The sequence below is a fragment of the Ursus arctos genome, unplaced genomic scaffold (genome assembly GCF_023065955.2).
Source record: "Ursus arctos isolate Adak ecotype North America unplaced genomic scaffold, UrsArc2.0 scaffold_28, whole genome shotgun sequence".
NCBI classification, from domain to species: domain Eukaryota; kingdom Metazoa; phylum Chordata; class Mammalia; order Carnivora; family Ursidae; genus Ursus; species Ursus arctos.
Window position 1 is genome coordinate 21,136,342 of NW_026622963.1, and position 21,740 is coordinate 21,158,081.

The window sequence follows — 21,740 nt, forward strand, 5'->3', positions numbered from 1 at the left end:
ATGCGGTTGCTAAGAGACACTGTACGCCGAACGGGATCTCTGCGCATGCGGAAGGAGGGATCAGCGGGTGCTTTCCGCGAACTACGGTGGCCCGAAGGGTGATGCTGTTCGTTCGAATGGCAGTGTGAAGGCTGAGTCTCCCAAGCCAGATCCCCGGCAGGTAACTGGGAGTGGCAGCGGAGCTAGGCGGCGGGAAAGGCGTGTGTGCGGCCAACTGAGAGGCTGGTCCTTGGGTCTAAGGTTGGGGAGGCGGTAGTCTCCAGGAAGCGAGGAGAGGGACGCCATGTGCCGCAGCCCCTCCTCAGCGCTCTTCGGCCGAGGGTGCCGGGTCGTGGCTTATCTTTTGGTCCCTGAGGCCCCATTAGCTACCAGGCTGGGCTTTCCTCGCCTGGCGAGGAAAAGAGGACTCTTTGGGATGGCGGTGACACTCCAAGAGCTTTCACGCAAGGACAGCGACCCTCACGGATTTCTGACAATAAAGGGGAAAGGAGAATGGAAATACGCGAGATGGACATGTTTACTGAGTGCTTGTATTCATTTAGCAAGTGTTTATTGGCCGGGCGCTGTTCTAGCCGTTAGGGAGATAACAGTGAACAAGGTGGATGCAATCACTTGTCCTCGTGGAGCTTTCGCTTTAACAGGGGAGACAGATAAGCAAAATTATCACACAGGGTTAGGTTATATAAAGAAAGTCAAGGAGAATTAGAGGATCGAGTTTGACTAGGACGTGTTGACTATTTTAGGTAGTCAGGAAAGGTCTCTGAGGAAATGACATTTGAACAGAGATCTGAATGAGGAGGAACCAACCGTGGCAAGATCTGCGGCATGGGGGGAGGAGGGAAGAATTTTGCAGGCAGGTAGAATCAACAGTCCAAAGCCTCTGATGCTGGAATAACCTTTGCTGTTTAACAGAAACTGCAAGAAAGAAGACCAGCGTAGTCAAGCCGAGTGAGTAAGAGGGAGAATGATTGATAATAAGATGGGGATGTGGGACAGGTGGCAGACCTTTGCAGGACCTTGTAAGCCATGGTAGAGAAGTTACAATATCCTATTTATGTTTTGAAAGGATCACTGGCTGGCTGCTCAATGGAAAAGGCTAGCTGGAGAGGGTTACTGCAAATGTGGAAGGCTATTATAGTAATCCAAACAAGCACTGACATTTTAAACTAAGCCATCCAATACACCAGACATTTGGCTACAGCCAATGTCCACACAGAATGGCCTACTTAATTATATAAAGGAAGTAATGTAATGCATCGGTTGCTTTTGTGTAATGAGATATATCAAGATGTTGTGTGGCAGATGGGAGTCCGTGCAAACACTTTCAATTTGCCCCCCCCCGCATGTTTTCTTTTATACTATCATTCATTCAAGAATACATGTTTGGTGCTTTCCTCATGAGATACCTATTGGCCTATATAAGTAAACAGCTCAGTCCTGCCCAGGAAAGCTCATAGTCAAAGTGTGGGGAAACCAAACTAGAAAATAATTATAGACAAATGCAATGAGATAAATACTGTAGTATAGGCTGAAAGAGCACTTGGCAGGGCCCCCTAATCCTGAGTTGGAAATGTAAAAGGCTTCTCTGGGACTGCAGGTTTTCAAATTAAAGGTTGAGAGTGGGAGGGAGAAGGTTGAATGTGGCTTAGTGAGAAAGAATGTGCCAGGCAGAGCTTGGGAACCCTTAAAGTGCACAGTTTCTGAGGATTTTAGAGAAAGCCTGTAGCTTAGTTTGTGGAGCAGATTGGTGAGATGATTCCATGAGGCAGATCTTGAAGGACTAGCTAAGCTGTATCCAGGGTTTGGACTTCATCCTAAGGAGAGTGGAGAGGTTTTTCAGAACAAAGTGCGTGTAGGGTGGGCTAAGAATAACCATTTAGCGAGAAATCTGTTAGTTGGTATACTGCAGTAGTGCAAGTCTGGTGGAGAGAAGTGAGCTGAGGAAGGGTCCGGAAAGATGTCCAGATTTCTATCTTGGGTGCCTAGGAGATAGAGTCACCATAAACTGAGAGGTAGAAGAAAAAAAGTTTGAGGGGCCATAGAAGTTGAGTTGAATTTGTGCTAAAGGTGCCTGTGGGACCTCCAAGTGGAACTCTCTGATGGCATTTAGCTACTTGAGTATGGAGCCCAGAAGACAGCTGGATCCTAACTGTGGATTCTGGAATTGTCAGCATGGAGATAGTAATTGAAGACATTGAGAGTCCATGAAATTGCTCCAAGAGAAAGGTTATGGAGGATTGAACACAAAGATGCCAACATCCCCCCCCCCCCGATTTTATTGAGAAATAATTGATATACATCACTGTATCTGTCAGTTGAAGGCATACAGCATGATGGTTTGATTTACATATATTGTGAAATGATTGCCACAGTAGGTTCAGCTAACATCCATCTTCCCCTCTAGATACAATGAAAAGAAATGAAAGAAAAAAAGGGAAATTTTTTTTTCTTATGGTGAAAACTCTTAGAATTTACTCCGTTAGCAGCTTTCCTGTATATCCTACAGCTGTGTCAGCAACAGTCATGTTGTACCTTACATCTCTAGTACTCATTTAACTTCTAATTGGAAGTTTGTACCTCTTGGCCACCTTCCTCCAGTTCCCCCTCCACCCCACCCCCTGCCTTTGATAACCACAAGTTTGATCTCTTTTGCTAGGAGTTTGGGTTTGCTTTTTGTTTGTTTAGATTCCACATATAAGTGAGATCATACAGTATTTGTCTTTCTCTGACTAACATAATGCCTTCAAGGAGCATCCATGTTGTTACAAATGGAACGATTTCCTCATTTTTTGTGGCTGAATAATATTCCATCATATATACATACCACAACTTTTTCATCTGCTTAGGTCACTTCCGTGTCTTGGTTATTATAAATAATGCTATTAGGAACCCGGGGGTGCAGATGTGTTTTCAAGGTAGTGTTTTTGATTCTTTTGGATATATCCTCAGAAGTGGAATTGCTGTATCATAATGTAGTTCTATTAATTTCTTAAGGATCCTCCATACTGCTTTCTATAGTGGCTGCATGAATTCACGTTGCTAGCAACAGTGCACAAGGGTTCCCTTTTCTCCACATCTTGCCAGCATTTGTTGTCTCTTTTTGATGAGGGTGACTCTTAACAGGTGTGAGGTGATATCTCATTGTAGTTTTAATTTGCATTTCCCTAATGAGTGGTGATGTTGAGCATCTTTTCATGTATTTTGTTGGCCTTTTATATGTCTTTGGAAAAAGGTCTATTTAGCTCCTTTGCCTGTTTTTAAATTGGATTATTTGTGGTTTTTGTTACTGAGTTGTATGAGTTCTTTATATATTTTGGGTATTAATCCCTTATCAGATGAATGGTTTGCGAACATTTTTTTTCTATTCCATAGGTTTTCGTTTTATTTTGTTGATGATTTATTCAGCTATGCAGAAGCTTTTTAGTTGGATATAGTTGTACTTGCTTATTTATTTTGTTGCTTATGCTTTAGGTGTCATCCAAAAAAACCATTACTAACACCCATGTCAAGGGGCTTTATTTCTGTTTTCTTCTAGAAGTTTCATGGTTTCAGGTCTTACATTAAAAAGTCTTTAATACACTTAGAGTGAATTTTTGTGTGTGTAAGATATGGGTCCAATTTCATTCTTTTACATGAATATCCAATTATCTCAGCACCATTTATTGAAAAGACTGTCTTTTCTCCATTGAGTATTCTTAACTCCCCTGTCAGATGTTAGTTGGCTGTATATATGAGGATTTATTTCTGGGCTCTCAATTCTGTTCCATTGGTCTGTTTGTTTTTATGCCAGTACCATACTATTTTGGTAACTATAGCTTTATAGTATAGCTTGAAATCAGGAACTATGATGCCTTCTACTTTGTTCTTTCTTACGATTATTATCATTATTATTATTATTATTTAGGCTATTTGGAGTCTTTTGTGGTTCCATATAAATATTAGGAATGTTTTTTCTACTTCTGTAAGAAGTACCATTGGAATCTTAATAGGGATGACATTGAATCTATAGATGGCTTTTGGTAGTATTGACATTTTAACAATATTAACTCTTCCAATCCAAGAACACAGGTTACCTTTCATTTATTTGTGCCTTAGAATTCTTTCATCAGTGTCTTGTGATTTTCAGAGATCTTTCACCTCCTTAGTTACATTTATTCCTAAGTGTTTTATTACTTTTGATGCTGTTATAAATGGAATCAATTTCTTTATTTCTTTTTCAGAAAATTTGTTGTTAATGTATAAAAATGCTGCCGACTTTCATATTTAATTTTGTATCCTGAAACTTCAACTGAATTTATGATTAGATGTAACATTTTTTTGGTTGAGTCTTCAGGACTTTCTTTATATAAAATCATGTCACCTGCAAATAGAGACAGTTTTACTTCTTCCTTTCCAATTCTGAAACCCTTTATTTCTTTTTCTTGCCTGATTGCTCTCCTAGGACTTCCAATATTGGAGCATGTTGGGGCATGGAGAAGGGTGAAGAGTAGAACTAGGAGGGCAGGGGGCGCCTGGGTGGCACAGCGGTTAAGCGCCTGCCTTCGGCTCAGGGCGTGATCCCGGTGTTCTGGGATCGAGCCCCACATCGGGCTTCTGTGCTGGGAGCCTGCTCTTCCTCTCCCACTCCCCCTGCTTGTGTTCCCTCTCTCGCTGGCTGTCGCTATCTCTGTCAAATAAATAAATAAAATCTTAAAAAAAAAAAAAAAAAGAACTAGGAGGGCAAAGGGAATATGCCCCGCATGTGACATGCTCTTGGAAAATATCCGTTTCCCCTCCATCTTGTAGGAGAGAGAGGTCCTCTTGCAGTCATAATGAACCAGCTTTAATGACTCTGGTGCTAGACAGAGACCATGGGAACCTCTGTCCTTTTGTCTTCCAAGTCTTCTTAGTGCCTTAACCACCCTCATCAGCCTCCCTAACTTTGGCACCACCCTTGAACTTTCTGTAGACTCTACCCACTCATTTATTTATTTAGACAAAATGATTCTTAGTTGGGACAGGAACCTGAATCCTGAAAGATAGCCTTTGTTTAGAGGGCCTCAACTTCTGCCTCTAGAATCACAGCATCTTCATTAATGGGGCAATATACATTAAGTGTCCATTTGGGCTGTGATCAGATCTGAACCTATTATTGCATTAAGCCAAAGCTCAATTTTGGGTTTTCCAATTGATTGGCAAACTGTAGTAGCTTTTCATATAAAGAAAAGCATTTTTCATTGTAACATTGGCCGTGAAAGTAATTATTTTTCTGAATTTAAATATATGGGTTGTTTAAAGAAAATCTCCTGAAGAAGATAGTGGCGTCTTTTTTATTGTTGTTATCTGTATACAAAGAAGGATTAAATTACTAACAACTTGTTTTTTAATAATTTTGAAATAGGGTGATGGCAGAATGTCTTCTAATGAATAGACTATGCACTTAAAATTTCTACCTGGTTTTTACTTAGGAATATTTTTTAAGAAGATATTTTTTTAACATTTTAAAATACCATTCTGCTCAGTTTTCCATCTAGAAATTTTTTAAATCAAAGTTCTAATACGTTTACATTTATATTTAGTTGATATTAGTGAAATCCTATGCATATTAACACCTGGGATCAGAAGGCTGATGTCTATAGCTGCAATTATTGTATATTTTTTAAAAGATTCTATTTTTTTATTTTAGAGATAGAGAGCAAGCAGAGGGAGGAACAGAGGGAGAGGGACAAGCAGACTCGCTGCTGAGCGTGGAGCCCACCATGGGGCTCAGTCTCACAATCCTGAGATCGTGACCTGAGCTGAAATTAAGAATCAGATGTTTAATCAACTAAGCCACCCAGGCGCCCCTGTAATTATTATATTTTTAATTGAATTGTTAATTTTGAGAAATTGTAGATTCACTTGCAGTTGTAAGAAATAATACAGAGAAATCTTGTGTACCCTTTGACTAGTTTTCTCCAATGGTAGCATCTTCGACAACTACCGTACAGTATCACAACCAGGATGTTGACATTAGTATAATCCACTGATCCTGTTCAGATTTCCTGTTTTTACCTCTGTTCATTTATCTGTGTGTATATTTAGTTCTGTGTAATTTTTATCACATACGTAGGTTAGTGTTGCCTTCACCAGTTACAAGAACACAAAGATCCCTTGTGTTGGCCTTTATAACCCTACCAACCAAGTGGGAGGGGGCCTCCCTAACCTCTTGCAACCACTAACCTCTTCTCCATCTCTTTGATTTTATCATTTCAAGAATGGAACCACACAATATGCAGGCTTCTGAGATTAGCTTTTTTCTCTCAGCATGAGTCCCTAAGAACTACCAAATTATTGCATGCATCAGTTCTTTTTTATTGCTATGTAGTATTCCAGTATGGTAAGAATGTACCACAGTATAACCATTCATGCATTGAAGGACATCTGGGTTATCTCCAGTTTTTTGCTATTATGAATGAACCTGCTATGAACTCTCATATACAAGTTTTTGTGTGAATATAAGTCTTCGTTTTACTGGAATAACTGCCCAGGTGTGTAATTTACTAGGTCATATGGTAGTTGCATATTTAGTTTCTTATTTTGCTTTAAAGATTTTATTTTTTTAAGAGCAATTTTAGGTTCATGGTAAAATTGATCAGAAAGTACAGAAATTTCCTGTGTGTGTATATATATGTATCTCCTTTCCCTCACACATGCATAGCCTTCCCCTGCATTATCAACATCCCCCCACCGGATTGGTAACATCTGTTACAATTGATGAACCTACATTGACACATCATTATTGCCCAAAGTCCATGGGTCAGGCTAGGGTTCACTCTTGGTGGTGTACATTCTCTGAGTTTGGACAAACATTCAATGATACATATCCACCATTATAGGATCATACAAAGTCTTTTCACTGTCCTAAAAATCTGTGCTTCACCTGTTCATCCTTTTCCCGTACCCCAGCCCCTGGCAACCACTGGTCTTTTTACTCCCTCTATAGTTTTACCTTTTCCAGAATGTCATATAGTTGGAATCAAACAGTATATAGCCTTTTCAGATTGGCTTTTTTTTACTTAGTACTATGCATTTAAGGTTCCTTCATGTCTTTTCGTGGCTCAATAGCTCTTCCTTTTTAGCACCAAATAATATTCCATTGTCTGAATATACCACAGTTTATCCGTTCAGCCACTGAAGGACATCGTCACTGCTTCCAGATTTTGGAAACTATGAATAAAGCTGCTCTGTATATCTGTGTGCAGGTTTTTGTGTTGACATAAGTTTTCAGCTCCTTTGAGTAAATACCAAAGAGTGCAATTGCTGGAACATATGGTTAAGAGTATGTTTAGTTTTTTAAAGAAACTACCAGACTGTTTTCCAGAGTGACTATACCATTTTATAATCTCACCAGCAATGTAAGAGTAGTCTGGTTCTCCATATCCTCTCAAGAATTTGGTGTCACTAATTTTTATTTCAGTTATAGTGATAGTGGTATTTACTGTGATTTTAATTTGCATTTCCCCACTGGCTAATGTGGTTGAACACCTTTTTGTGCACTTTCTTGCCATCTGTTTATCCTCTTCAGAGAAAAGTCTGTTCATGTCTCTTGCCCATTTTCTAATCATTACTATCTTTTGAAGTACTGAGTTTTGAGAATCCTTTATATATTGTAGATACTAGCCCTTTGATTACGTGAGTAGCGAATATCTTCTCTCAGTCTGTAGCTTGCCTTTTCATGCTCTTAATAGGGTCCTTTACAGAGCAAAAGTTTTTAATTTTGTTGAGATCCAGTTTATCAATTTTTACCTTTTAGAGACTCCGGGAGCTAAGTTTAAGAACTTGTTGCCTGGCCTTGAATCCTAAAGATTTTTCTTCTGCTTTTTTTCTTTTTTCCTAAAATCTTATTTTAAGTTTTAATCACCATGATGCATTTTCAGTTAATTTTTGTAAAATGTTGAAATTATTTTAAGTGAAGTAAACTCAAGGTCTTAGTCACTCATATTTATACTGCCTTTAAACGGCTGATGGGCTTATAATCAAAGTATGACCTGTGGACAGTTTGGCTTTTCACCCTGGGTTTGATGTGGCTTCTAAAAGTAACTTAACATAAAAATTCAATCAAATGGGTGGCCTGATTAATGTTTTAACCTTTGGTTGCTGAGTGTCTTTTGAAAAAAATTGATCTTGGTTGCATTGGGAAGTTGTATAGTAATTGACCTTGAGTTTAGATATTGTGCAGCATGTGAAAATGATTCTAAGGATGGGTATTCTGATTTACAGTACTGTGGGAGAAAATCTAGAAAGTGTTAAAAATTAGACTGTGAGTTATTATTTTCACTTAGGAAACTTATTAGAAGCCCTCTATTCATCCATTTTCCTGAGACTTGGAGCATCAGAGGAAATTTGAGGAGTTACCATAGGCTTTGATATTAGACTTTGTGAGTTCAAAACCTGGCTCTGCAACTTAACTTGCTCTGTAACTTAATCTCTCATTGACTTAATTTCCTTATTTGTAAAATAGACATGTTAAGTATCCACCTCATAAAGTTGTGAAGCTGTTACTCACTTAGAACGGTGTCTGGTACATATACATAGTAGGCTCGCAATAAATTTTAGCAGTTCTTTTTCTTTATTTTTTTAGATTTTATTTATTTGAGAGAGAGCGCGCGGGAGTGCGCACTTGCGCACATGCGAGTTGGGGGAGGGGCAGAGGGAGAAGCGGACTCCTCACTGAGCAGGGAGCCCGAAGTGGGGCTCCCTCCCAAGACCCTGAGAACAGGACCTGAACAAGGCAGACACTTAAGCAACTGAGCCACCCAGGCGCTCCTAAACTTTAGCAGTTCTTATTCCTAAAGCATTGATTGTGTGAAGATGAGAGGGAATGTATTACTTTTATATTAAGACACGTATACTTCTATTAGGAATAGAATACACAATTCAAATCATTTATAGTACTTAAACGGTAAAAGAGAGACTTGAGGCAAATTTTATGCTCGGATTGGGTACCCCCTTTGGCCACCTTGTATTCATTCTCCTCTGCCAAGAGGTATTTTCTGAAAAAGCCTCTGAAAACGCTACCCATTTCTTGTCCTAATTAAACCTTTCCTAATATTTGTTTCCTTTTCAGGCTAGACAGATCTCACCCATATATCCAGTATAGCTGGTTCAAAAACTAGTCTGAGAGGTACACCTTCCTCCAGACCAGCATGGAAAAGAGCTTGAGGTATACTACCCTTGTAACGGACACTTCAGGAGAAGAGTGTGGTTGGTCAAATCCCCTAGTTCATTTTTTCAGGATTTGTCTTTTCCTTTAATACTGTAATTCCTTTAAAAAAAAAAAAAAAGCTACAATTCTCAATAGGCTGCCCACAGACATTTGTTTCAATGCAGATTTCTTTAGCCAGCATCAATATTTTAAAAGATATTGTAATGAGGACAGATTAATGCTTAGTCATAGTAGAACCAGCCTAGCACCTATCCTCTTCATTCATTTGGTACCTGTGAAGGGAGGAAAGTAGAGGAAAAATTCTTCCTCTACTCTTCAAGGTCTTCCAGCTAGACTAAGACTTAAATTTATATGAGATGGATTAACAGAAGAAAAAAAAAAGTTTTATTACATGTGCATAGAGGCCCAGTAATGACATTGACACCTAAAGAAATGATCAAGACAGGCAGTTTTTATACTTTTTAGACAAAAAGACAATAAATCTGTGAGGAATTGACAGAACAGAGAAAACTTAACTTTGGGTGCTTTAATTAGTAAGGAATTCTTAAGAGAATTTGGATTGTGCTAGTAAATTAATAAAAAGTAAAAAGGATTGTTTATACAGCCTTCCTAGCTCTAAATTTCCCATCTGTGGAGATCAGGATGTCTCTACCTCCTGACACTGGGTGGATACCTCTTGCATGGGAGATTTATTTCCTGTATTCAGGGGGACAGAGAAAGTTTGAGTGTCCTTCCTGCATGGGGTGTCTTTGAAGTAACTTTTATTTAAAATAATCCATGTGCCAGAGTGGCACGTTTTGGGGCAGCCTGTCCTTGGCACCCCTGCACCTGCCTGACATTTGTGGGCCCCAGTTGATGCTTTTCAATCTGATTACTCACAACCACTCTTATCAAAGAACCTGGGTCCCACGATGATAGAAAATGGCCCATTTCCCCCCTGAAATGCTTGCTTACTTGCTTGTCTATGTATCTATTTACTTACTGGTATCACTTTAGTTTTGCAGGCTTAAATGTTTGAACCATTTGAAATGGCCCTTTTTATAGGTCAAAAATGGTTGAATACCCACAATCTTATTCTCATTTGTGGTAAAATTTAAGGACTTAAAATTTATAGAAATATTATTGAAAGTTTTTTTTTAAGATTTATTTATTTATTTGACAGAGCACAGGGGGAGGGACAGAGGGAGAGAATCCCAAGCAAACTCCATGCCAAGTGGGGAGCCCAGTGCGGGGCTCGACCCCACAACCCTGAGGTCATGACCTGAGCAAATACCAAGAGTTGGACGCCTAACTGACTGAGCCACCCAGATGCCCCTTAATGGAAGTATTATTACTGCTATAACATTGAAGTAAAAAGAATTCCATTTGTGGCTTAAAATTAGACTTGCACGTATGATATTAGTTAAAACCTAAAATAGTCTATTGTTACAGAATATTTGACATATAAAAATGTAATAGCTTATGTCAACTTCAATAGAAGAGGTCAATAGTTTTATTGGGAAGAAATGTTATTGTCATAACTAAAATATAAAGTGAAATAAGTACAATGGAAATGGACTCGGAAGTAGAATATGAAAGCTTGTGTCTGCTTTGGCAGATAAAACTCACCAGACAATTAAGAAGGTGATTTTATTCAGGCTATTGCAACAGGGAGAATGTTCATTAATGGGATACCTCTCAAAGAAGAAGGAGGAAATGTGGGGTTTATGAAACAAGGGGAGTCAATGTGGAAGCATAGAGGTGAGGCCTGTTTGGGAATATGGTGAGCCGTTTCTTGGAACATTAATCATTCTTGCTTTCTAGAAGCGCAGTGTTCAGGTAACAGATAACGTTGAACACTATCAGATGGAACACGGTTCCTGATAATTAGTTATGTTTCCAAATCATGTGGGACATTCACCACAGTTTCAAAAGAGGATTTAGAGAATCTCTACCAGAGAAAGTTTCATTCATAACTTTAGGTTACAATCTATAGGTTTCTTAATACTTTTTTCTACACTTTAGGTCAAAAACAAGGCAGTTGTGTCCTGTGGAGGTGATCAGGAATTGAAATTCCTTAGAAGCTAAGCAAGGGGGAAGAAACCAGTGGAGAGGGAGGTGTAAAGACCAGGGGCAGGTCAGTGGGCCATACCATAGACATGAGACCCAGTGTAAATGACAGCCCTCCTAGGACTCCTCCAGCGAGGACCAAGGTTAAAGATGGACTGGGCATTTATAAATGGGCTGGAGTAGATGGGGAAAGTCCTTGGACTTTATTAAAGGATAAATTGGAAGAGGACAAAGTCATGACCCATACAAAATGCACTTGTATCAGCAATTTTATTTAACTCATTAACTAATTAAAGAACTAGGCAGATATCACAATCGTTTTAAGGGAAAAGTTAAAGAACCAAGAATTTATATGGAGTAAAGGAATGTTGAACTGAGTTTACAAATAGAAGCAAAACTGGCTTTTCCCTCTGAAAGGAGGGTTGCCCCTCCACCAGACAAGTATTTGCATGACTATAGACAAGAATTTGCATTGCCGTCAGCAATCAACAAATTTACAAAGGTGTAAAATAGCTCAAAGGCAATGAAAGGACTGAGCCCCAAAGGATTATAAAATTCCCAGAGGCTCAGCACTCCTTTGGAAGGATATTCCGTAATCTCTAGCTTCTGCCAAAGTCTTAAATTTTTCCCAGCCATGCTTGCTCTATAGTAACTACCTTAATACTTACATTACCCATAATATTTTCCCTAATGCTCACCTGTCAATGATTGTCCATATTCCTTGCTTTATAAGCCATGCCTGACCTTAAACGTCCATTCTCTTCTCCTCACTCTTGCTGGTCTCTGTCGTGTCAGAGTCCGGGACAGCGGGGGTATCTGAAGTTGTATCCAGCTACAAGTACAGTGTGCCCACGTTTGGATTACTTTTGCTTAACATCTTGTCTTTTTCTTGGCATGGCATTTTTCCTTTTTTTATTTAATGTTGAGAGTGCTGACCAAGGATCTTCCTATCATTTAATTTTAACTTGTGAATTAATCATCAATAACCACAGTAGTGGGACCACACAGCGATTTAACTAGGTTTTCATCTGTAAGTTGAAGGTGAAGGTTAATTAATTGGAGGTGGCCCCGTGGGTGTCAGCCTGCCGGGTTATGCCCCCCCACACCCCACAAGGGAGGTACCACTGGCATCTAGTGGGTAGAGGCCAGGAATGCTGCTGAACTTCCTACAATGCACAAGCCAGCTCCCCCCCCCCAACGAAATTATCCAGCCCCTAATGTCAGTAGTGCCAAGATTGAGAGGCCCTCATGGCCCATTGAAAAATGTTAGAGGAAAGGTAAAGTTCTGCTATGATAAAATTAAAAATAATTTTATGATCTTAAATCTGTATGGAAAGCATACATTTCATTTTTACAGTCTTAAAACAATGTTCTTATTACCAGTTTTACATTTTAGAAATTAAGCAATCAGTGTTACCTTTAACTTGAGAGGCTAAATGATTAAGTGGAAACAGATGCTTTTCCCCTGTAATATGATGTATATGACGCTTGTAATTTTAAAATTACTGTTCCTATTTTAGGTTTTACTGAAGAAACACCTTCCAGATTTGTCGCATTTCTGAGATTAATATTTACAGTTTGGAGTTGTCAGCTTTCTTACGAGATATATTTTGGCAGTCCCAATGAACGCTTTCTTTGACGTTTTAGAACAATTGTACAAGAAGGTACTTCTGGGAGCCACACTTGAAAATGAGAACCATGATTACATCTTTTATCTCAACCCAGCATCTTTGGATCAGGATTGCTCTACAACCACCTCTTCAGAATGCCCAAAGCCCCATGGTGTCCAGGACAAGCACCAGCCATCCTCTGCCAGTTTGGCTACCATTTCTGTAGTGCCTGTGTGTTTGCAGAAGTACTCGCTGAAATGCAGCACCCGAGAAATAATGCTCCTTCAGTTAACAGTAATCAAAGTGATGATAACCAGAATATTGTCTGTTGAAACTGACTTCCGGGCAAAGGAGAAATACAGAGATATAATTAAAATTCTTTTAAAATCATCCGACATCGATTCTAAATTAGTAAGCCGTTTGTTTTCTGTGGGGTTTTTTTTGTTTTTTGGGTTTTTCTTTAGATCCAGATTTTTAAAACAAAAGATTTAAAAACATTCAGTAAATTTATTTGTTTTCCCGTAGACCTGTATGTTCCAAAACTCGGATAAATTGTTATCTCACATGGCTGCAAAGTGCCTTGCACTACTTCTGTATTTCCAATTGAGAGAAAAGGTAAGATAAGTAATCAAATTATACTATTTTCTCTTATGGTTTCTTTAAAATTGTTCTTTGGCATTCGATTTCACCCTTCAAATGTTTGTATCAATAAAATGTTTGCTCATTTAATAACATATAAATCCATAAAAGTGTAAGAATGGGGTAATATAATAGTGACTTGTATCAAAGATTAGAGTCTTAACTTTATCTCATAAGTCATCATAAATCAGATTCTTCACCTGAATGATGGGTTTCAAGTCAGTCCATAACTTCTTCAGTTTCTCAAAGGAGCAGGTAGGCCTGCTTCCTTTTCTCCAAAAAAAGATTTAGGAACCTCTGCTGGAGGCCAAGATCATTTCACAGGTTTAACATAAATAAATTCCAAGAATGGTCCTCAGCATGATGAAAAAAATACACCCAAATTGAGCATCAGATTTTTCTCTTATCTCTGAGTTAGTCAATAAATGTAAACATCTACCAATTTATTTAAGCTATAATTACTCGTTCCTTTCTCAAAGTAACATTTTTCCCTAAATATGAAAAGGTGCATTAGTAGTAGAAAATTTGGGAAATGAGAGAAAGTATAAAGAACAAAATAGAAGTCACACATCATTCCACCACCTAGAAATAATCACTGCTAATATTTTCATGTTCCCTGTTGAGCCTTTATTTCTATGACACATTGAATTTCTTTACTTAAAGAATATTAGGATATGTGTGTCTTTCTTGTTTTACCAAATACTAGACTCTTTTTTTTTTTTTGCAAGGGAGTAAACAATGTTATATAGAGTCGTGTTGTATATAATAGGTAATTTGCAATTGTAAAGAAAATTTTCTACTATAACTTGCTACTTTTTGTTTTCTCACTTGTAGATAACATTTAGTAATTCCTGGATTGCTTTTTGCCAAAAAAACCTTTCTGAATACCCTGAAAATGAGAAAGCAGTATACTGCCTCTGGACCCTTACTGTTATAATAAAAGAAATCTTTAAAGATACATGTTCACAAAAAACAGGTATAAATTATGGTTCCCCATAAATGTCATTCTTTTGCTCCCAAGGAGCATTATGTTTATAATGAAGATTAAAACTTAATTTATAGCATTTGATCTTCCTAAAGTATGAAAAACTAAAGAATCTTACTCCAAAATTTTTGACTGAAGATACCTTTTTAAAATAAAACATTTTAAGGCAAAAATTATAGCTATTGTTATATGTCTCTTTTGATATTTGTAAAATGGATAATTAACTGGTTATTAGCTGTTATTCTTTTGTTTCAAGTTTTATTTAAATTCTAATTAACATATAGTGTAATATTGACTTCAGGAGTAGAATTTAGTGATTCATCACTTACATATAACACCCAGTGCTCATCACAAGCATCCTCCTTAATCCCCATCACCCATGTAACCCATTCCCCGCCCCCCCACCTCTCCTCCAGCAATCCTCAGTTTGTTCTCTATAGTTAAGAGTCTGTTTTCTGGGGGCGCCTGGGTGGCGCAGTCGTTAAGCGTCTGCCTTCGGCTCAGGGCGTGATTCCGGCGTTCTGGGATCGAGCCCCACATCAGGCTCCTCTGCTATGAGCCTGCTTCTTCCTCTCCCACTCCCCCTGCTGTGTTCCCTCTCTGGCTGGCTGTCTCTGTCTTTGTCAACTAAATAAATAAAATCTTTAAAAAAAAAAAAAAAAAAGAGTCTGTTTTCTGGTTTGCCTCTTTTTTTCTCCTCCATGTTCATCTGTGTTGTTCCTTAAATTCCACATATGAGTGAAATCATATGGTATTTGTCTTATTTCACTTAGCACAACATACTCGAGCTCCATCCACGTCATTGCAAACAGCAAGATTTCATTCTTTTTCATGGCTGAGTAATACTCTATTGTGTGTATATACCATGGCTTCTTATTAGCTGTTATTCTGTGTATCTTCATTTGTTCACATTCAACAATCCAAATTCGTTTTTTCATTCTTGTAAAGCGATAATATTTATAACAATTGAATTGTAAATTGTGTTTTAAGAAGCCTTTACTTTTCCTCTTCTTTATAATTACTGTTTTAATCATTGCAGAAATTCTAAAGCAGTTCCTGACTCCTTTTGACACTATTTTCGAAGTTTTTTACAATACGTTATTTTCTCAGCATTTTGAAAGCTGCCAAGATACCTCTAAAATAATAAACAGCTTGGTATGTTCCCTGGAATTGCTCGAACTTCTTATAGCTTCCAGAATCCATCTGAAGCTACATTTCACTTGCCAGAGGATTTTATTTTTGAAACCTTCTCGTGTGCTAAACGTTATTACCTGGCCTGTTCAGGCTTTTGTCAAAAGGAAGTTCATCATATTCATCAAGAAGTGCCTTCTCTGGAAAGTGGGCGAAGACCTTTTTCGGGGATCTAGCCCTGCCCTCATGCCACCAGATCGGCATTTAGATGTAGATATGTTGGCTTTAGCTGAAGCTGTTTTGCAAGCTGTGGATTTGGGCTTATTGAGGACGTTGTCTGTCTGTGGAAAACCTCCCTGCTTTGGTGGAGATGAAGTTCTGCCTACGTGTGAGCGCGTTCCCGGTCCAGATCATGTTATTCTCAGAGCAGCAAGCCTGCTTATCATTAAATCCTTAGAAATCAAGTTTCAAAGTTGTGCTTCAGCAAATGAAATGAAAGGTAATTCTCTGAACTCCTTTTGTGTACAAAGTAATGAGTAATTGTTTACTGATGTAAAGTAATTCATAATTTTCACATCTTAGGACTCTAACTCCACTGATTAAATCTGCATGTTATCATAATTATAATTTATCAAATTTCTTTTAAAAAAAGAACTAGAATTATAGCAAGAAACATGTCAACATTTTGTGGGCTAAGCTGAGTTTATGTACCATAATTAATGACTAAGGTTAAAAACAAAAGAGGTGCTGTTGAGTCACCTCAAAGCAAGTGATACAAGGCAGTTAAGTTCAGATATTTGTAGTATTTCATTTGTATTTTCCTTAATAAAATTCCGTAACTACTAATGTAGGTTATCAATAACTAGAAAGTGAATTGAAATTAACATGTGAGAAGTTACATTGATTAAGAAATTGTGGCATATAATGTCCAGGATCTTAACTCAGTCCAAAGACAACTGTTTAAAGTTGGATATTCAATTTAGGTGGTGAGGAAGACATGTCTTCCATTTCATCTGCTCAAAAGGAATAATAGATGTCTCTAAACAAGTGGCATATAGTTCTAGTGGAAGGGTTTAATTGTAAGCAGGGACTTCCCTGAATTGCTTCGGAAGTCGCTTACCTTGTAATTACTGAGAACTTGGTATCATTCTGTGCGGTTATAATTTACAACACTAGGTGGCATATGTTCTATAATTCTGAGTTTTAAATTACAGTTAAAACTCCCCAAATATTTTTTTGGTTTTTGTGCTTCATAGTAGTACTTTCTTTTAATACTTCAAACAAACAAAAAAATTTTCCTGTTATTTTAAAGGCAAATAATTTTTGCTTGGTTGCGCTGTTGCCTCTAGTAATGGCAGTGGCATCCAATGAAACGGTGTCTTTTGTCTGACTACTCATTCATTTATTTATATGCTTTTTGCAAGACTTCATGTAACTCTAGTTTCTCCGAAATAATTAGTTATCTGGTACTTGGCGGCAAGTCAATGATCTGGTTGTACATTTTAATTGTATCCTCTTGAGTGAATCACATTTTTTTCTCTTGACATTCAGTTTCCTAATTTGCAAAGTAGAGATAATCCCTAACTCACAGGCTTTTTGAAGGCGTGAATTATGATAATGCCTGTTGGAGTACTGGAGATGCCTATAGATAAAATTATAGTAAGATGTTAATGCATTCATAAGCAGTTGCCTGCTCTTTGAAATTTGCATTTGTTGAAGTTGATTTACAGAGTTTCATGTCTGAGTTACTGACCTTCTTAAAGCCTCACCTTCAGCCGTCCCTTCAGTCCCACGGTCCATGTGAGTGGATCTCCAGGGTCTTCATAGAACAAGACGACGACATGCTGGAGGCTGCCAGAGCATCGCTGGGCATCTACCTAAAGTTGACCAGGCTAGTATATTTTAAAGTAATTTTACTACGTGCCAGAAAAGCAGAAAACATTTTTAATAATGTGCTGGACATACTATTTACTTTCCATCATTAAGGGGAAAAGAAAAATCCCTAACAATCTTGTGGTTTCCTTGTAAGTTCCAATTCCTTGTTTTAACCCTGCCGTGCATGAAAATGAGATTACATTTGAGTTCTCATTATGAAAACTTGGCTAGGTAGGCAGATGTGGGGGAGTAGAACTAGGCCGGGGGGGCTAGAAAGCATGGGTTCTGGTTTAGCTGCATCTGTTTTACCTGTGCGATCAGAAGTAAGCTCACACTGTTGTCCGAACCTTCATTTAATCGATGTTTAGAAATGCTTTTCGCCCCCAAGACTGACTTTTCCATAATGAGCTTCAGTGTGGTGGTTTTTGCCTTTTTAAAGGTAACCTCAGCCTTAAAAGTAACCAAAGGAGCAGCTCGAAATTTTCATTTTATCATACAGTTGAATGGGGGCTGATAGCAACTTGAGGCAGGTCTCCGAGGTTGGTCACGAAGCCGTGTTACTGATGACATGTGCTGAGCCTGTCCCCACTTTATTAAAGCAGCTGTGCATGGGGTCATATCATCCTGTAGCAAATATCTGTAATTGGTTATGCAGCTCGTAACTGATGACCTTTTACACTGCTTCTGCTCAGCTTTATTAAAACCCCAAAGTATTTGCTTGATTTCCATTTCTTTCTTGGCTTCAGAGAAGGGGCTTTCTTCCTAATGACCGACGGTGCAGTGTTGTGCTGCCAGTTCGTACTTGTATTATGGCACTGCTGGCAGTGGCTGCTTTCAGACTGTAAGTGTTTGGGGCCAATTTTCAAAAGGTTCTAATCAAGAACACAAAATGCCTACATGTGATTTGAATTAGGCTCCCAAAGGGTGAGATACAAATTCAGTCTGAAAATGCGCACGCCGATTAGAATAGATCTTAGCTGACCCCTTACTGCTCAGGGAAGAGGAAGCCTCTGAATTAAATCTCTAACTTTCTTCACTTCAGTGTGTCCCGAGAGGCATGTGCTCATGTCATATGTATTTTTTTTAATGTAACTATATTAGTTAAGATTGTTTGGTTGTAAAGGATAGAAACCAACACAGATTAGTCTAAGCAAAAAAAAAAAAAAAAAAAAAAATGTATTTATTAGCTTATTAGCTCAACGTTTGGAAATTCATTCCAAGGGGCATGTTGGCATCAGGCATCACTGTATATATAGGGATTCAATCATGTTGTTGGTCATTGCTCTTTTTCTGTATCTTGCAACTCTGAATTCATTCTCAGGCAGGGCTACCAGCAGTTCCTGGCTTACGGCAGCCATACAGTTATCATCTTTAATAGCTCCAGCAGGAGTTCCAGAGTGGGGGGATCTGATTAGCCCACTGGGGTCACAGATTCATGTTGGAAGCAGTCATTGAAGCCAGGAGCATGCGGCCCTCCGACTGGTCGGTCTAAGTCATGTGCCCACCCCTATTGAGTAGAGTGTGGAAGGAAAGGAAGGAAGTCAGTCTCCAGCCCCATCTTACCCCATGTAATTAGTTGCCTGTAGGAATGAGGAACTCTGATGTCAAGAGACAGGAAGACAGAGGACTTTTGTTCGTCAGACAATAACTAGAACGATCAAAGTCTGTGGGTTTTATTTATTGAGTTAGATTTATATGGAGTTTGTAGAGGAAGAGATTGTTTTGAATGTTTTTTCTCTTAAAATAATGCATAGATTAAAAAATCTGATAGGGGAATTTGTGGTATGTGAATTATATCTGTTAAAACTGTTATTTTTGTAAAAAGTCATTAATCTGGGGTCTCCATTGCCTTGATTTTCAGACAAAATAAAGCTAGTGAAAGCTCGACCCAAGAAAAAGAAATGTGGAACCATCACACGCATGAATATGGCTATAATCCACATTGTATTTTCTTATTCTTATTGAAAAATATAGGATTTGATTCTTCGGTTCTTCTTGACTTTTTGATTTCCTCAGAAACCTGTTTCCTGGAATATTTTGTTAGATATTTAAAATTACTGCAAAAAGACTGGGCTCATTTTTTCACAATTTGCAAGTATTTTGACAGAACTGAATCTAAAGATAGCATAAATATTTGTGGTTGTGTGTCCTCACTTGTCCAGGACGGAAACAGCAACCAAACAGAACTTAGCCCTTCCACTGCTCTTGGTAGTCCCAGAAGCGCTCATGCTTCGGTCTCCTGGGCTTCTGACATTTCTTCTGGCTGTCTGAGCCAGCCTGTGATGTCCAAGGAGACCCACGCCATGCTCCAGGCTGATAGTCCACCTCCCCGACGAGCTTCTCGAAGTCTGGTAGATTATGACAGCTCTGATGATTCTGAAGCAGAAGGCACAGACCAGCACTCCGCAAACAGTAAACAAACATGTTTACACCAGGAAGTAGTGACGAAATCTCAGGACACCGTTGGAGCAGGTGTGGATAAAAAACAACTTAGCCCGGAGCCTCAGTCAAGGCCTCTGCTTCCAAAACAGTCAGATATTCCCTTCTCTGTTGATTGTGACAGAGTCCCAGATGACGTCTCCGAAGTGGGACTATCTTACAGAACACTGAAGTGCTTCGAAGAGTTACAAGGTGCCATTTACCGTTTGCAGAAGAAAAATCTTTTCCCGTATAATGCCACAGCACTTTTGAAGTTGTTAAAACATATTGAGACAATATATAATGAGAGTACAAACGCTTTGTAAAACAGTAGCATTTTATTTCCAGGAACTGTTTTTCCCTGCTATAAATTGTGCCTTAATGAGATCATCGTAAAAATCAATCAATAAATATCCTCAAAAGCACTGTCTAAATCATGTCTGTCTTTTTGCCCTTTCAGAGTAGCCTAGCGACTGACAAAGACCCTCAAATGACAAGTCACCTGAGACAGTTTTATGTCACTTGAAATTTACAGTGGTTCAAACACAAATTTGGGATGGATATTATATTAGTTTGCTAGGGCTGCTGTCATGAAATTACCACAAACTCGGCGACTTAACAAATTTATTCTCTCATAGTTCTGGAGACTAGAAGTCCGTAATCAAGCTGCCAGCCGGGCCATGCTTTCTCTCAAGGCGCTAGGGAAGAATCCTTCCCCGCCTCTTCCTGTCTTCTGGCGATTACTGGCAGTCCTTGGTGTTCTACAGCTTGGAGTTGTGTCGGTCCAGTCTCTTCCTCGGTTGTCACATGAGGTTTTCCCTGTGTGTGTGTGTGTGTGTGTGTGTGTGTGTGCAAGTTCCCTCCTGTAGACACCAGTCACTGGGTTAGCATCCACTCTTACCCAGTGTGTGATCTCCTCTAACTTGATTACAACAGCAAAGACCCTACTTCCAGATAAAGTCACATTCATGGGTTCTGGGTAGTTGTGAATTTTGGGAGGGACACTAAGTAATCTAGTATACTTATTATTTCCCTCTGAGGTATTTACGTGTAATGGGATATGTAAAATACTTAAAATGTTAGCAGGTTTTTTTTAAGCGAGGTGGTTAGCTCTCTGTATGTGTAGGTGTATGGTCTATTCTGTGAACATGAGTCTATTCTTTAAAGCAAATTTTTAATCACCAGATAGTTTTCCTGTTTAAAATTATTGTGAGGGGCACCTGGGTGGCTCAGTCAGTTAAGTGTCCAACTCTTGATCTCAGCTCAGGTCTTGATCTCAAGGTCATGAGTTCAAGCCCCACATTAGGCTCCACACTGGGTGTGGAGCTTACTTAGAAAAAATAAAGTAAATAAAAATAAATTGTTGTGATATGAGTAATTACGTTCTGTATTCTGTCTTTTTGAGGGGAGGCAGTGGTAATCAAAACAGGTCAGTACTCATTCAGGTGGAAACGGAAAGACCAGTGGAACTAAATAGAGAATTCCTAATTAAGATAGCAGTGAGAGGCTAACGTTAACCAAATAGAAATGCAGAGGCCAAAATTTTGTTAACGGAGCTGGTATACATTGGGGCAGTTTCTACGTAATTTAAAAACACATTAAAGAGGGTATATTCAGGGGTATTCGAAGCATATCATTTATAAAAGCAAAAGACAAATACTGGTTAAATAATATATATACTCAACAGAATACTATATATTTGTGGAAAGAATGAGCTGTATCCATGTTTACATCTGCAGTAAAAAGCAAAAGTGATTATATGGGGCCCCCATTTGTTTAAGAAAAAGAAGGGGGCAGGTGTGATACACTTACACATTTATATATGCTTTCCTGTGTTTATAAAATA

The 21,740-nt window shown here is 38.6% G+C and overlaps 1 protein-coding gene across 5 annotated transcripts; it reads left to right on the forward strand.

Moving 5' to 3' along the window:
• Positions 1 to 53: 53 nt before the first annotated feature.
• On the forward strand, positions 54 to 20,319 carry LINS1 (lines homolog 1). Of its 5 annotated transcripts, XM_044388365.3 has the most exons (9): positions 96 to 160; positions 913 to 948; positions 9,089 to 9,184; positions 12,757 to 13,257; positions 13,372 to 13,461; positions 14,320 to 14,461; positions 15,510 to 16,100; positions 17,321 to 17,492; positions 19,338 to 20,319. In XM_044388365.3, the coding sequence occupies exons 4-9, from the start codon at positions 12,859 to 12,861 to the stop codon at positions 20,218 to 20,220; spliced, it is 2,277 nt and encodes a 758-aa protein (XP_044244300.2). In that variant the 5' UTR covers positions 96 to 160; positions 913 to 948; positions 9,089 to 9,184; positions 12,757 to 12,858; the 3' UTR covers positions 20,221 to 20,319. The 5 variants fall into 5 exon arrangements, with proteins under 5 accessions (XP_026366133.2, XP_044244301.2, XP_026366135.2 ...); XM_044388366.3 differs by lacking the exon at positions 913 to 948 and having other exon boundaries at positions 71 to 160; XM_026510350.4 differs by lacking the exon at positions 9,089 to 9,184 and having other exon boundaries at positions 94 to 160.
• Positions 20,320 to 21,740: the final 1,421 nt, after the last annotated feature.

What these genes read in the sequence shown, in the direction of transcription:
- LINS1 (XM_026510348.4), top strand. Translation starts at nt 12,859, where the DNA reads ATGAACGCTTTCTTTGACGTTTTAGAACAATTGTACAAGAAGGTACTT. An exon ending in TACATGTTCACAAAAAACAG is followed by an intron (nt 14,462 to 15,509) that starts GTATAAATTATG and finishes TAATCATTGCAG; the next exon opens with AAATTCTAAAGCAGTTCCTG. An exon ending in TTCAGCAAATGAAATGAAAG is followed by an intron (nt 16,101 to 17,320) that starts GTAATTCTCTGA and finishes CATTTGTTGAAG; the next exon opens with TTGATTTACAGAGTTTCATG.